The 14,668-nt window shown below is 40.5% G+C and overlaps 1 protein-coding gene across 5 annotated transcripts in view; it reads right to left on the reverse strand.

Annotated features, from left to right (window-relative positions):
* Positions 1–14,668, reverse strand: part of ARHGAP42 (Rho GTPase activating protein 42) — a 305,839-nt gene that overhangs the window by 241,551 nt on the left and 49,620 nt on the right. For 4 of the 5 annotated variants that reach the window (XM_019530286.1, XM_019530285.1, XM_019530284.1 and 1 more), the window contains exon 2: positions 7,674–7,769. The exons of the other annotated variant lie outside the window; for it this stretch is intronic. In XM_019530286.1, the coding sequence (XP_019385831.1) occupies positions 7,674–7,769 (96 nt within the window). The remainder of the gene's footprint in view (positions 1–7,673; positions 7,770–14,668) is intronic. 5 annotated transcript variants of the gene reach the window in all.

The following is a 14,668-nucleotide window of genomic DNA, read 5'->3' on the forward strand; positions in this document are numbered from 1 at the left end:
CCGCACAATCCACTGGCGGCTCCATCCCATGCCCTGCCCCGACTGGGCAGTGCCTGCCCCTGCCCCAGCCACACTTCCTCCCTCATCAGGGGGGCCTTGGTCTTGTGATGACTGGCTAGTTCATTCAGCACTCTCGGATAGAGTTCATCCAGTCCTGCTGACTTATAGGTACCCAGCCTGTCTAGCTGCTCTTTCACCAGTTCTACATTGACTGATGGTAGGGAGCTCAAATATTGGTAGGGAGCTTATCAGCTCTACATTGACTGTTGGGCACGGAGCAGGACAGGCAGATAAGGTCAGGACCAGGATCTTTGGGTGGTGACAGAGAAGGGCCGGGAGCTTGGGGCAAAGCTGCAATCTGCTCCCCACAGAGCCAGCGCTTGTTGTAAGGACATGCAGGTAGCACTGGGAAGAAGTTGCCACTGTGGGTGCAGCCACTGTGTTGCCCAGCCCTGATGTTGCACCCAGGAGGCCCAGCCACACGAGCCACAGCCCGAGCTGTCCCCCATGCCTGGACTGAGCAGTGCTGACGGACTTACCATGGTAAAATCCCTTGGTGGGTTGGATCCTGCCCACAGGCCATACTTTGCCTACCCTTGGTTAAGGGTAGCCCCTAGTCTGGGACACATGTCACATGTTGAATTAAGATGCAATTCAAACCAATGACAAAGATGTTCCTGGAGTCTGGGAAAATGCTCATTTAAACAAATAGCCAACAATTGTATCTTTCATTTGCTATTATATCATGCCATAAATCTGTGACAGGTACAGATCGCATACACGTGTAAAGCTCTTATAATACCTCTACGAAATCCATACTGTATATTCTCTAAACAACCCATTTTCACTGAATTTACCATAACAAGATATGAGAGTCATTAGCATTTCTGCTTTTTAGATTTCCAAAAATTCTGAATTTTAATTGTATATGTATATGCCCTGCCAGCTGCCTAAGGGAGATATATATAGCCAAAATTTAAAGGTATTTGAGAAACAACAGATATATACAGCTCAATTTTTAAAAATATATTTAATAGTAAAAACACAAAATTAGAGGCAGTTAACATTTTTTTCAAACAAGAAAGTGTGCATTTCCCACACTATTCTATGAAATTTTCATAAATATTAATCCATTAATCCATTAAAATATTTTACTTTCATAAATGTTATAATCACAGTAGACAACATTTGCATAAAAGCAATGATTCTCAAACTTTTCAGACTTGAGGCAACACGCAGAAAATTCTAGCTCTCAACTTTCACATATTTTCTTTGACTACAAAGAAAATCAGAAATATCACAGCAGATCAAAATGCTTTTAAATACTATGGAATCCTACTTGAAATCTCTGAATTTTTCTTGTGAATCATGTTGGCACACATAGGAGTACTAATATGGTGTGCCACGCTGCAGCACTCTTGAAAAAATGTCACAGTACCCAAAGGTGCCATAGCAACTTGGTTAAGAATCACTAATCTGAGGCATCGATGAAGACTGAAAAATTGGTGGTTTAAAACTTTTTCAAAAAGCAGCTCATGCAACTTGATTCCAGAAAGCCTTCACATTATCATCTGTAGATCATGTCATTTGGACAGATAGAAATTTTGTTCAGCACTTTAGATAGGATGAATTTACCATGGGATTTTTTCACAATCTTAACTATGTAATCACTGCCATGGACCCATAATAATAAGGCATCTTTATACACATTGAAATATCATTAAAGACTTTAGAGGAAACCCTCCTAATAGTACTAAACAAACAAAACTAAATTTTAAAATATAATGAGGTTGGCAATTTTAAGATCTATGTAACAATATTCTTACCAAAGACATAAAGAAGGAGAAAAACACTGACAGCAAAATTCATCTTTACAAAGCCATCTTTGAGGACAAGCAAACATCAAGTTTGTAGGGTCATGTAAAGATGGGGGTAAATTCTAGGTCATTGCTTTAGGGAGATCAAAAATTGAAACATCCTATAAAAGTGCACAATATCACCCAGGCTCTAATAGACTAGGTTTTGATTCCTGTCAGTTTACTTTTTGCTCTTAGAAGCTGCTTTGATGCACATGACAATCCATCAGACCATGGATCCCTTGGAAGCTAGAAATCCCTTCTTTGAAGCTCCAAGTAAAATAAATCAGTTGTCAAACGTTTTGAACTCACTGGTTCTTCCTAAACAGCTTTCAATGCCTGCTTAATATCCAAACAATAAAATGCCCATCCTGACTACATTTAAGATTCAAGCAAAATGAAAACCTTGATTGCACTAAATCATTTGATTTCAGAGTAATTCAAAGTGATTTTTTTAATCTATTAAACATTGATTGAATTGACAGAGGGTATTTAACTTTCAAGTACTGCATATTTTAGTTCAAATACACATATGCATTTAAATTTATCAAGTATAAAAATAATAAATAGAAGGCCAACGATGGCATGGGGGAAACACACAGATAAAAGAAATGACAAGCTATTACAAAATGAACTACAATTTTCCATAAAAGCAACTACAGATCATGGCAAGAAAGTGTTAACTAGAATAAAAACAGGGAAACATTTAGTGGCCCTGGAGACCACACTGCTTTTCTGCTTTGTGAATATATCAAAATTTATGAAAGGATAGCAGATGTTACCATCCACAATATCTCATGGGATTAATCTGCCTATGTCTTATATTTCTGTTTCAACTCATGAGTATACAATTGAACCTTGTACTGTGGTATTTCTAGAGACACATTCCATCAAGACAATAAATAATATACAGGTTTTTTTTTAATAAAATTAATTCTCAGGTTTAAACTTCCCAGCAAAGTTTACAGATTGCACTGTTCAAAAAAGGTATTTCAAAAACACTGATAGAGTCAGTACACAACAGAGTAAAGCAGTATGAGTTGTTCTTCTAGCTACCAGTCACGGCAGGACTCAAACCATTTTAATATTTAGCTATCCACCTGCCAGCATTTCAGATCATGAGATGACAATATGAAAAATAAGTATGCTGGGGCTCAGTTAGGAAGAATTCAAACTCTCTGCAGTTTTTCCGCTGGCTTCGCTGGGGGTAGACTTAAGGAAAAATGGAAAGTTCCAGAGCAGATGCAAACTTATGGGTAAATCCAATGACCTACCCCTCAATTATCAGTACCAGATGCTTCAAGGAAAAGATGAAAAAACACTATAATGGAAAATGATTCATAAATTCTTAAATGATACATACCTTCCTCATACCTAATCCAATGGTTCTCAACTATTTTAGATTCCATAAGGATTCAGAGTTTAGCAGCACCCCACTTCAAAAACTAATATAAACAGATTATGAATATTACAACTGTAAATATACATTATTTATTAATTACATTATATTTATATACAGTATACATATTGTAATAAGACCATAGCATTCTTTGCTTCAGGCTGTTCCCTTGGCTCTGCCTGGCCCTGCACACATTTAATGCCGATGTGATACCTGAATGCATCACACACAGGTCCAGGTTCCAGCTGGGAAGCAATAACTAGTGGGCCATTTTCTGTCCTTAGTTATTCCAGGATGATCCCCCCTGAACTCTAGTCTGAGGGCCAAAGTAGACCGGGCCTGGGGATGCCTGACTAGCAGGGATGACTTGCTGGGCTGCACACCTGAAGCATGGAGGATGCTGAGGGGGGCTCAAGGGGTAGGGGAATGCACAGGGATTAGTTGCCATTAGCATCCTTACAAAGAACTCATGGCATCCCAAGTGAGAACTACTACTGCAGTGGCTGTCTTATGTCTCAAATCATACAGATTTTTAATATATTACATAAAATTCTTTGCAATGCAATTACTCATATTAATGTCTAAAACATTCCTGACTACTGCAAAAAAAATCTTACAATAGATACCGTGGAAACTTGCTAATTATATAGGACAAAACAATGCGTTTCTCTTTCATATTATCTACAGCTTTTCTTCCTAAATCTTGCTACCTCTATACAACCATTCCACACATCTCTCTCATACTCTTAATTGCTGGGGAGTATATTAGGCACAGCAAGCACACGGGAGTGAAAAAGCCACAGTATGACCATTAGCCTTCTCCACAAGTCTCACATTCCCTCATGATATATGCACTAGTCTCCTGCTCCTGTTCCTTTTGCCTTGAACATTTTAATAGCTCACTGGATGTGTCACTACTGTTCAAGTTGTCATGTCGTCATGTCTGTCTTTATCTGGCATGGCCATCAGATGCCCAAGGCACATCCAGATGAGTCCAGTCATGCAGTATATGGTGCTGCAAAGGCATTTGCAGCACCATATACTTCACAGTCTGGTGTTCTCTGCTCTGCAAGGGCATGCTGCCCAAGCATGTACTGCTCCAGTTTCTTTTTTTCCCCGTGGTTTCTTTTGACCCTTGGATATCTAGGAGTTAAAAAAAAAAAAAAAAACAACCAGGGGAAAAAACAAACAAACAGTGCACACTCAGGCAGCATGCATTTCTAAAAAAACAGAGCTGGGCCACTAGGAACTGCGCTGTAGCTGCTGCCACTGCTGCAGTCCCAGAAGGCCCCCGGGCCCCCAGATAAGGCTGCCTGGGGCCAGCACAGTGCTGGCCCCAGCCTCCCCTACTGCCCCGGGGTAACTTGCCACGCACCAAAGCACACATGGCACAAGTGTTCCCTAGAGACAAGTAGCTGTTGCACAAAGTGCACCGCTGCTACTTGTCCCCAAGAAACCAAATGTCCACGCACATCTAGACACACTTCCAGTGGTCAAACAGTTATATTGTTTGATACCATGGGACTTTCAAAACATCCTTAAAAAGCTTTGAAAGATAATCACACTTCCTGCTAAGCTGTAGCTCTACAGCAGTTGACTGTTGGAAAATATAGCTTTCTCCAGATTCAGTCAACTGCCTGTTGCTGGTTTTACTGAAGCTAGAGTTATATCTACTCTGTGTTGATCTGGCTCTCCAACAATTAAACATGTCCTCCTTCCAGGTGAGTCCAAAACCAAATTGTTCAGCAGCATATGACCATTCCATGAAGCACTAAGCAGCCACTTTCTTAATGTTCTTGTTTTCAACTGGATGAGTAACAAGGCACTATAAAATCCGGTTCAGGTCATGGATGCAGGATATTTTTAGGAAACATTTTAAAGCCTGCTTCCCATTTGGGATGAGCAAAGCAATCCTAAAAAAAATATTACTCAGTTTCCCAGAAGAGCACTGGAGGTTGTTGCTGCCTTGAGATTCAGTATCTCAAGACTGGGCCCCAGAGATAGTTGCATAATAAGTTATATAATTGCTAGTAACATAGTGCCTGTCGCTTCATTATACATCCATTCTCACCATATAACTTGACACCCACGTAAGCAGATTGCAGTGATTGTGGTTTGCAGTATACCACCCCCACTCTCTCTTCCCTTCAATCTGAGAAGACATTGTCATATGACTAATAAATATTAGTCCTAGAACAAAATAGACAGAGGCACATAACGCTAACCGTTTCAAATGCTGAAAATTGACTACTTTCCCATTCTCTGGGGAGTGGAAGGGCTTGTCTGTAGCCAGCCTTCTACTGCCAGGCCACCCCTTCTGGTCTTAACAGCCTGTTACGAGGGTTCTTTGGCAAAGGCATTTTAAAAGCCAATGTGCAAGTTGGCTGCTCCTTGGTTAGTTTCCAGCAGTGATTCCCAAAGGGTGTGTTGCAGCACGAGTGTGCCAATAAACACAACAGAACTGTGCTATTAAACCTAAATGCCCTGCCCCACCTATTCTACCCTGCCCTGCCCATCCCACCCACAGGTCATGCTTCTTTACCCCACCCCAGCCATGGGTTACTCCTCAGGGGTCACCCTTTCCCCCCATCTCCTGGCAGACCCTCAGTCCCCCACTAACCCTCCCATCCTGACTTATGTGATATCAGGCAGCCATTTCAAATTTATTTAACCTCCCCCTAATACCTACTTACCTTTATGCTCAGGTTTTTCAATTATTTTATGTTATTGATTTAAAATTAATCAAAAGCACTTCTTTATTTTTTTATCATTCTTCCTAATACATTTTAAAAGATTTTGTCCTTATTTAAATAATCCTAGTGCCTAAATTTTATGGCAAGCATGCCAAAAATGACAGGGACCTAGTGTTCAATTCGAAGACAATTTTGACGTTGTGTCAGTGCTCAGTGCCACAGCCTGGCTCCTGGAGTGGAATTCAGAGCCCTTTGTCTTGTTTGCTACCTAAACTCTCTCTACTGTGAAGAGAGACTTCAAAGCAGAAATGTGCTGCTTGGGAACCCACCCAAGATAGCCAACATGAAATGTTCATGGAAAAAACATTTCAGGAAACCTTTTCAGGAAGTTAGGTACTCAAACACTGGGCACTTTGAGAGAGTTAGGCTCCTAAATAATTTCTTCAAAAATAAAGCTGAGTTTTTTTAAGAAAAAAAAAACAAAGGCAGAAAGAGGAGCAGTACAAATCCATCTCTCTTTTATACATAGCTCAGTAGTGAAAACAATCACCCCAGCAGTAAAAATCCTGGGTTCTAGCCCCTCCTCTACCTGAAGGTGGTTCAGAAGGAGTATTTAAGCATGTTACCCAATACCTGTTTAACCAATGATGTAGCATAAATGTCCTTGTAATAAAGGACTAGAATCCATATCTCCCCTAAGGCAAATGCCTTAATCCCAAAAATAAGTCTTCAATTATTTTTGACAAAGTGGCTCACCTCCAACCAGAGAGGTAATGCCTCTGTTCCCACCCCAACTACCTCCAAAAAAAAAAAAAAGTCTACAGCTGACTCCTAGAAAGTGATGGGAGTTCGCAGCCCCTCCAGTTGAGAAAAGCCTGAAACCCACATCCCTACATACTGGGTGAGTGCTCTAACAAGTGACTTATTGTACAAGAGCGGGGAGTCACTAGTCCCTTCCCTTCATCTTCCAATTTTGTTTCTAAATAAAAAAGTGACCATGTTTTCTGTGTAGAATACATATCTGAATAAACTGGAGCATGCCTAGCAGATTGGGCTTTGAAAGGCTTAGGTACAGGACTCAGGTGCAAGTCCTAGTTTGAAGACACTAGTCAGGTCCAGGTATGAGTAAGGAGCCAGGTACAACTTTGCTCCTCTCCCCCTACCCCTCCAAAAAAAGAGTCCTGGAGTTCTGGGAGTACAACAAAGCAGAGCATTAGGTATGTAAGGAACTTGAAAAAATGAAGGAATCTATTTTTTTTATCATCAGGTACCTACAAGATTAGGATCATGCCCCTGGCCTTAAGCATGTAAATTCTTCCTAACTCCCTCTTTGCACACCTGACTGCTTTTGTGAATCTCAACTCTAGTTCCTAGGAAGTGGGGTACCTTCCAATGTCCCAGTGAAAATCAGTTTAAATAAGCAGAACTATCAAGGCTTGAAAAACAGAAGAAATCAAAAGAACTGGTTATCTCACCTTCCAAACAAATACAAACCAGGTTGTAACACACATATCACATCTGGCTTCATATTTTAAAAATCCCATGAAGTGAGGTAGTTTCCACTAACTGCAGATTTCCACACATTTGTTACATTCCCAACTAAGTATGCATACCCTGAACATTTTACTTACTTAAACCTAGCTATAACAATCATATCATGTTTTACATTTTTAAAATAAAAATGATAGAAAAAAATATTGCAACTAAAGAGCAGAACACACATACCAATGCTAATTTCATCATCAGTTTCAGCATCTCCAATACACTCAAACTGAAAATCTTGAAGAGACTGGGAAAATTTTTGTACTGCCATGGATAAATCTACAATAAAAAAAAAACACACAAACAAGATGTTAAATTATTTGGAATAACTATATCAAAGAGCGTGCAAATTTTTACATACCTATTTTATTTACAAGATATCCTAGTATCCTTTTTGAAAAGTAATCTCACACAAATTAAAAGCAGAATGCTGACCAGTCAGACCAGCTCCAAAAGGTAATGAAAAAAATATATTAAATTCCTGATCCCAAGCACAATAAAGAGAACTGCATTCACGCTGACAAACAAATATCAGTTCTCTTAAATTCCTTAAAGAGAAGAAATTGATATGGGGTCTGAAGGTTTACACTGGCAGCAGCACAATGTAAGCAAGCAAGGATATGTACATAAGGGCCGCAGAACTGGACTCAATCAGTTCTAGGGGCAGTATCTTAATATATTTCTTCCAGACCTCCATCTCTATAGAATACACAATTAACATATAATATTCTGCAATTTTTTTTCAAAATAAGGAAATGAAATATATATGTTTTGTGCCATTTGCCACTCAACTAAAAAGCCCACAGATAAAGAACGTTGTTTTTGAGTCACACACACAGATCTTCAGTTTCAATTAAGCTAAAACTTAACAGCAAAACGTTTGATCTTAACAGTAGGCACGTTCTAGTACAAAGTATTCATAAATATAAATGACCAAAACATTCTCAAAAATTCTTTCAGAAAAATACATGGTGAGCACACCTATATTAAAACAAGATGAATCACAGTTGTGTCAGTCTAGACAAAATGCTGCATAATGACTATTCTCTACAGTCCCTGGAATATATTAGGAGTATCAATGTGGAAGCTAAAAAATGAGGAGAAAATATAGATTCATATCTGAAAAACCTAGAAAAAAAGCTTCAGTATGGACAGGAAATTAGCCAAAACCTATATGACCATTTTTTCCAAAGCATCACTGGTGCATTTAAATCTGATTACAAAGCCCCAGAGAGTTTTATGCTTCTAAAATTACATGCATTTATTAAGTGCGTACAAGGAGCTCCTTATTGTATAGCATGTGAAATACAAACAGATCTTCTCCTGAAGAAATCTAGAACATAAATGCATGGATAATGTTGCTATGGGCTCTCAAATTTTCCCCATGCCTCAGTTAATTTTGAGGCTGAAATATGCAGAATATATCAGTATGTTCAATGAAAACGGTGTGCGCAAAGTTTTAGACAGTTACAAATCAGGAACAAACAATGCCCTACCGGGATGCTGCCCCCTATTCATGCTCTGTATCTACTTCTTTCTTACTGGCCTGTGGCTATCAGGCATCAAATTAATGAAATGACACCCCTTATCTCAACCTCCCATTATTCATTAGCTTTTACTTGAAGCATTGTTGTGCAGCAGTCCAAAAAACAATTAAGACTCTTTCATATTGTGTTTATCCGCAAAAGTACTTTTTGGTAAATAAGGGAGAAAAGAGTTTGGAGACTAACCAATCTTTCATTTGGATAATATTTTTTTCCCTATTGGCAAGTCATTTACTCTCCTAGGAGAATTTGGTTTAAAAACGAAAACAAAAAAACCCCAAAACTACAAAAGTTTTTAAATAAGTATCTGTCCTGATTGTTTAACATTTTTCAAAATATGGGAACTGAAGTTGCTATGAAGTAAGACAAGCCAATAAATCAGAATTATGAACCAGTATGTATACTCTTTAAAAACAAAATCTGGAAAAGCAATTTTTTTGAAACTTTTATCCTTTCGTACCTATAGTCCAACTATAAGGGTTTTTTTACTATTATTTATATCCAGCAGAAAACACCACTGTTTGCATTTCCTTTCAATGAACATAAGCAACCTAAGAAAGTTTTCCCAGATGTGAAGTCTCGTAATCTTACTCTTATAAATTCAGCTTCATCTTCTTTGACTAACTCTCCACCATAACACAATGGCATTTGTAGCTTCAAGAGTACAAACTGAATTACTGTTACTAACAACAGAGGCTTATCTAGTAGTCCCCAGATAGTCTGAGCTACTGTGCTATCTTCATAATGTTCTGTGCAACGTATGTTTTCTCTTAAGAAAGGCAGAGTTAAATATACACTTGTGAATGTGCTGTACACTTAGCGAATGTGTCTTATTCTTAGGTGTATGGAATTTATCTAGCATTAGTAATGTATTATTTTAACAACTTAGATGTTCTGCTTTGTATACCTGAAAGTAGAGATTCTGTAGTGGAAGAAGCTAAAAACAATCTGCATAAAAGCTGAATCATATTACCCTTTGGTGTCATCTTTTAAACACTGCTGTATAATTTTAGGAGTCAACTGTACTGTGAATAGTAGGAGCAAAATCACAGTGGGAGTGTAGTCCTGGAAGAGCAAGGGACAAAAAAAATTACTGGCTTCTTTTTCAGCCCTCTATAAAAGAGTTGCATGCAAGTAAGCAGCCTAGCCTCTTATGAAGCTTAATGTTTCTAATGGCCTTGCCACACGGGACACTTAGTATGTGTTAATCTGTGCAGCATTAAAAGTTAGAAAGTGCCCTGACCGGTCGCACAGTAATGTTTACTATGTGCATGTTTGAGGTCAGCTTGTTGATTGTCAGCCCCAGGCCCTGCACTGCGCAGGAGTCTTGAACCAGCTCCAGCCAACTGCTTGTCCCAACCCCAGGATCCTCTGGCACTGCAAGCAGCTGTCTTTCAGCTTCATCTTGGAGGAGCTTGACAAGTGAAAGATCCAGGATCCTTTCTCCAGACATGTGTTGCTTTCCTCATTCAACCTGGAGGCTTGGTACATCAAAGGAGGCTCTGGCTGATTTCATGATTGGGCAAGGACCACAAATTGTTCGTGTGATCTCTGTAGAGCAATCGATTGGTAGATGAACATGTATTACTTAACGTGATCTGGAGATGCTCCTCGCACAAGAAGTCATAACTTTGCTAGGATATGAGCATGCTTAGCATGTGTTTTACTGCTTGAAGGCACAGTCGCTCATGTTTTAAGTGCATTTAACATATTCTAAGTATAACACGAGACATGGCCCACAAGGAACAAGGTTCTAAAAAGAAATAACTATATGAATAATATATGTACATAACAATCAATTGCCATTGCAAAGAGAACAATTATACTAAATCTCTGACTTGGGCATTAACTCACTGCTTGAATTGTACCTAAATTTGGGACCAACTTGTGGCCAGCTGTGTGGGTGTACCAGGGAGGGAAAAGGTGTGTATAACGTCCCCCACCCTTCTTTCCCCAACAGAGCCATAGGCAGCAGGTAACTCCCATGTAAATTAAAAGAAGATTAGTAGTAAAGTACAAAATGGGCACCGCTCTACACTAAATCCTGGTTTAGATACAGCCACACAATAATTGTTGTTTTGATGTCTCAGCCCATCTGAATTCAAAACAAATGACCGTGAGAAAAGGATAGGCAAAGGAGAAAGAAAAAGCTGAAAGATCAGAGCCATTGCTTTCCTAGGAATTCAAGAAGATGATGTTTCTATCAGCAACTTACCTTTTAAAAAACATTTACAGTCTGGAGACCAAGACTGCTGCTGTAGCTGAAGCAATGGGGGAAGTGACACCTGGATAACCGGGCTGGGGGCGAAAATTAACTTGTTGCAGGCCACATGCAGCTTACAGGTCACCAGCTGCACAGCCCTGAGAGAAAAGCACTGAAAGAATATCATGCCTGAATTTGGTTTGCTAAACCAATAAATCAATTTAATACATAAATGAAGTACTGACTACAGAAATACTTTGTTTCTGTTCTGCAGAAAAGCTTTTGCCATGCAGTAATTGCACTGGTTCTAGATCAGGAAATGGGCAGGGAGATTATTTTTAGTGCGAAGTTCAGAAACTGACTAGGAACTGAAAAAGCAGAAGAGATGCATTTTATTCATAGATTAGAAAAGGAAATACATTTTTAAAAGGATGATATCTACCAATTCAAAATCCTAAGGGACTTAATGCTAAATTTTCTAAGATATTTAAGCACTTATGCTACATACAGGCATTCAAGAAGCCAGCAGCAGAAGGGCTCTATCTTTTGAGCTTTACTCGAAGTGCCCACTTAGGTCTGAAGGGGGCAGAACATACTTTGGCCCAGAGGAGGGAAAAATATGGCTCGTGGGCCAGATCCGACCCATGGGAGGCAACCACCAATTGATTTGATCAGGCCCGCAGCTGCCTCCACAGTACTCTGCAGGGGGCCAAGCCCTGCCTACAGCAGCCAGCACTGTGCTCCTGCCCATGCCCACCCACCCTACCCTAGCCAGTGCACACAGCTTCACAGCAAGGCTGCTCCCAGTACAGCTGTAATGTGTTACGTATTACATTAAGTAATACATAGACATGCACACAGCTTCACACTGCGGTGCTCAGGAGGGGAAGGGGGGGAAGCTGCAGCCAGGCGGCTCCTGCCCCAGCACATGAAGCTCCACCCGCGGGCAGCTGAGTTGGAAGGCAGCAGGGATTTGGAGATGGAGTACTGCACAGAGACTCGTAACAGGCTGCGCAACTTGCACACGCTATCCCCTGCACTCTCCATCATTAGACCAGAGTGACATAAGAAGACAGACCATAAACCCAGGTGTGGGCAATTATTACAGTTGGCAGGCCACTTAACGAGTTTTGATGAGCTGTCAAGGGCCACACACACAAAATCTTTCAGAAAATATCATTTTAACAAATTACAGATAAAAAACAAACCATATACTAAAAATCACACTTCTACAACAATGCAGTTTATTTTTATTTCAAAAAATATATTTGTGCTGATTTTTTTTTAGTAGCGTATGTAGAGGTGATTGCCTAATAGCTCAAAATAGCCTTACTTTTGTATATTCTGTGTTGTGGGGCGGGGTGAAGGGTTGGTGGGAGAAGTGAGGCGGGGATGGGTGTGTGCATGTGTTCGGGGTGCTGCCCACATGCTAGGTCCTGGAAGCCAGCTAGGGGAGTGGGGGGAAGGCTAGAGGCCTGGTGTAACAGAGCTCACCTGGGCAGTGCAGTGCATGTGCAGTTCACACCCCCTCATCTGGCCCACAGCTGGCCTGTGAGCAACTCCTGGCATACTTCTACCCACACCCACCTGGGCAGCTCCTGCCCCAGTACATGGGGCTCCTGCTTCAGCTCCCAGCAGCCTTCCACCCACTTGGCTGCCTGCAGGTAGCTGCTCATCACGCTCGGTGGCCAGGAGCTGGATCTGGAGCCCCATGCTCTGGGGCAGGAGCCCCTGGCTACAGGTTCCCTTCCATCTGGCTGGCCAGTGAGGTGCCTGGTGTTCACTTCCACGACCATCCCCACTTGTGCATGCTACCTGCTGCCACAAACGGCCCAGCAGGGGCAAGATGAGGAGGAGCCACTGGAGTGGGAGGGCCAACCAGTATCCAGATGGGTGCAGCAGCAGCATAAGCAGCAGTGCAAGGAAGCTGAGCACCCTGGCCAGGGCTGGGACCCTGCCATCGGCATGTATGAGGTGGGAGTGTGGCATGGGCTGCCCAGGCAGGAGGTAAGTGGGGTGCCACAATGCTCCATGGGATTTCAGCAGAATGCAACCTACCATGAGATGTGGTCCAGATGTTCATGACTGGCACTCTAACCTACAACACTTAAGTCTGATACCACATCCATCCAGGGATATCTTGAAGTGGGTTCCACCATTTCCACAGTACTCTATGCACCCCAATTGTCTGTTCAGTTATGGCTGTAGAGCACTTTCTGAACACTTACCGTGCTATAAGTGTAACTTCTGTACCTTGCCTTAAAGATCCAGTGGTATTTTCAAATGCATCTACATACATCAAGTGCCTGGAGTCTCATCAATATTTGTTTCATGAAAGCAAAGTCCCATTCTTCAGATAAATTTTGATATTTTTCAGATGTGCCTCTTTTTTTCAAGTGTTATTGCTCCAAGAAATACAGAAGAGTTAAGGATGTTTTGTAGTATCTTTTATTGGCCCAAACACAAAGTTTAGAGCACAGCTGGGCCAGCTTTTGGGTAAAAAGTACCCTTCTTCAAACTCACCCCATGCCTTGGGTCAGATCCAGGATACAGGGCTGTTTGGTGGGCTGGACATAGCTTGGGATATGGGATGAGTTTAACATCCCTGAAGTACAGGATACATAAATTCTATCTGTTTTGAGATTGTCACTGCTCTTTGGACAGGGTTTGAATGTTTAAGAAAAGGGGGCTACTTCTTTCATTAAAATTTACGAATTTATACTAATCACATTCATAAGGCTGAATTAAAATTACAATGCTAGCATATGTTACAGAACTCCCAACTTCACATACATAATTCAGACGATTGGAGGAAATAGTTGCTATTCTAGTGAATACTAATTACACACACACACACACACACACACACACACACACACACATACATATATACACACACACACACGCACAAAATGTGTGTATACACACACACACAGAATGTTGATAGATAGATACCTCAATCTCTATCTCAGTATAGATATACATAGACATCCAGCTACCCACAACTAAGGTATCTAACAGCTATAGTCTGGTCCAATCAAAAAGGCATGAACAATATTACTTTATCTTCTGTATATGTCCTGGAAAGAAATGTGAAGGAAGAAAGGGGATAGAAAAAAAAGGACAGGAATTATGCCCAGCTTTGAAAGAAGTTATTCGCTAATAACAGGAATCTGACAGAGGGGGACTTTAAGGCACGACAGCTTTTTTCCAGATGCAAATTAATCAATCAAAAGCCCAAAATGATGTGTGATGAGCAAAATATGTTAATCATATGTGATGTTCATGAATCCATGGTTTTCTCTGATTAAAAAACAATCCTCAATTTTTGGATTAGAAAAAGTAACCCAAAATTCATATTTCCATGAACAAAATGAAGCATTGTATTACTATAATCTATATTACTATATATATACATATATATATATATA

The sequence above is a fragment of the Crocodylus porosus genome, unplaced genomic scaffold (assembly GCF_001723895.1).
Source record: "Crocodylus porosus isolate Cpor-Errol unplaced genomic scaffold, CroPor_comp1, whole genome shotgun sequence".
Lineage (NCBI taxonomy): Eukaryota > Metazoa > Chordata > Crocodylia > Crocodylidae > Crocodylus > Crocodylus porosus.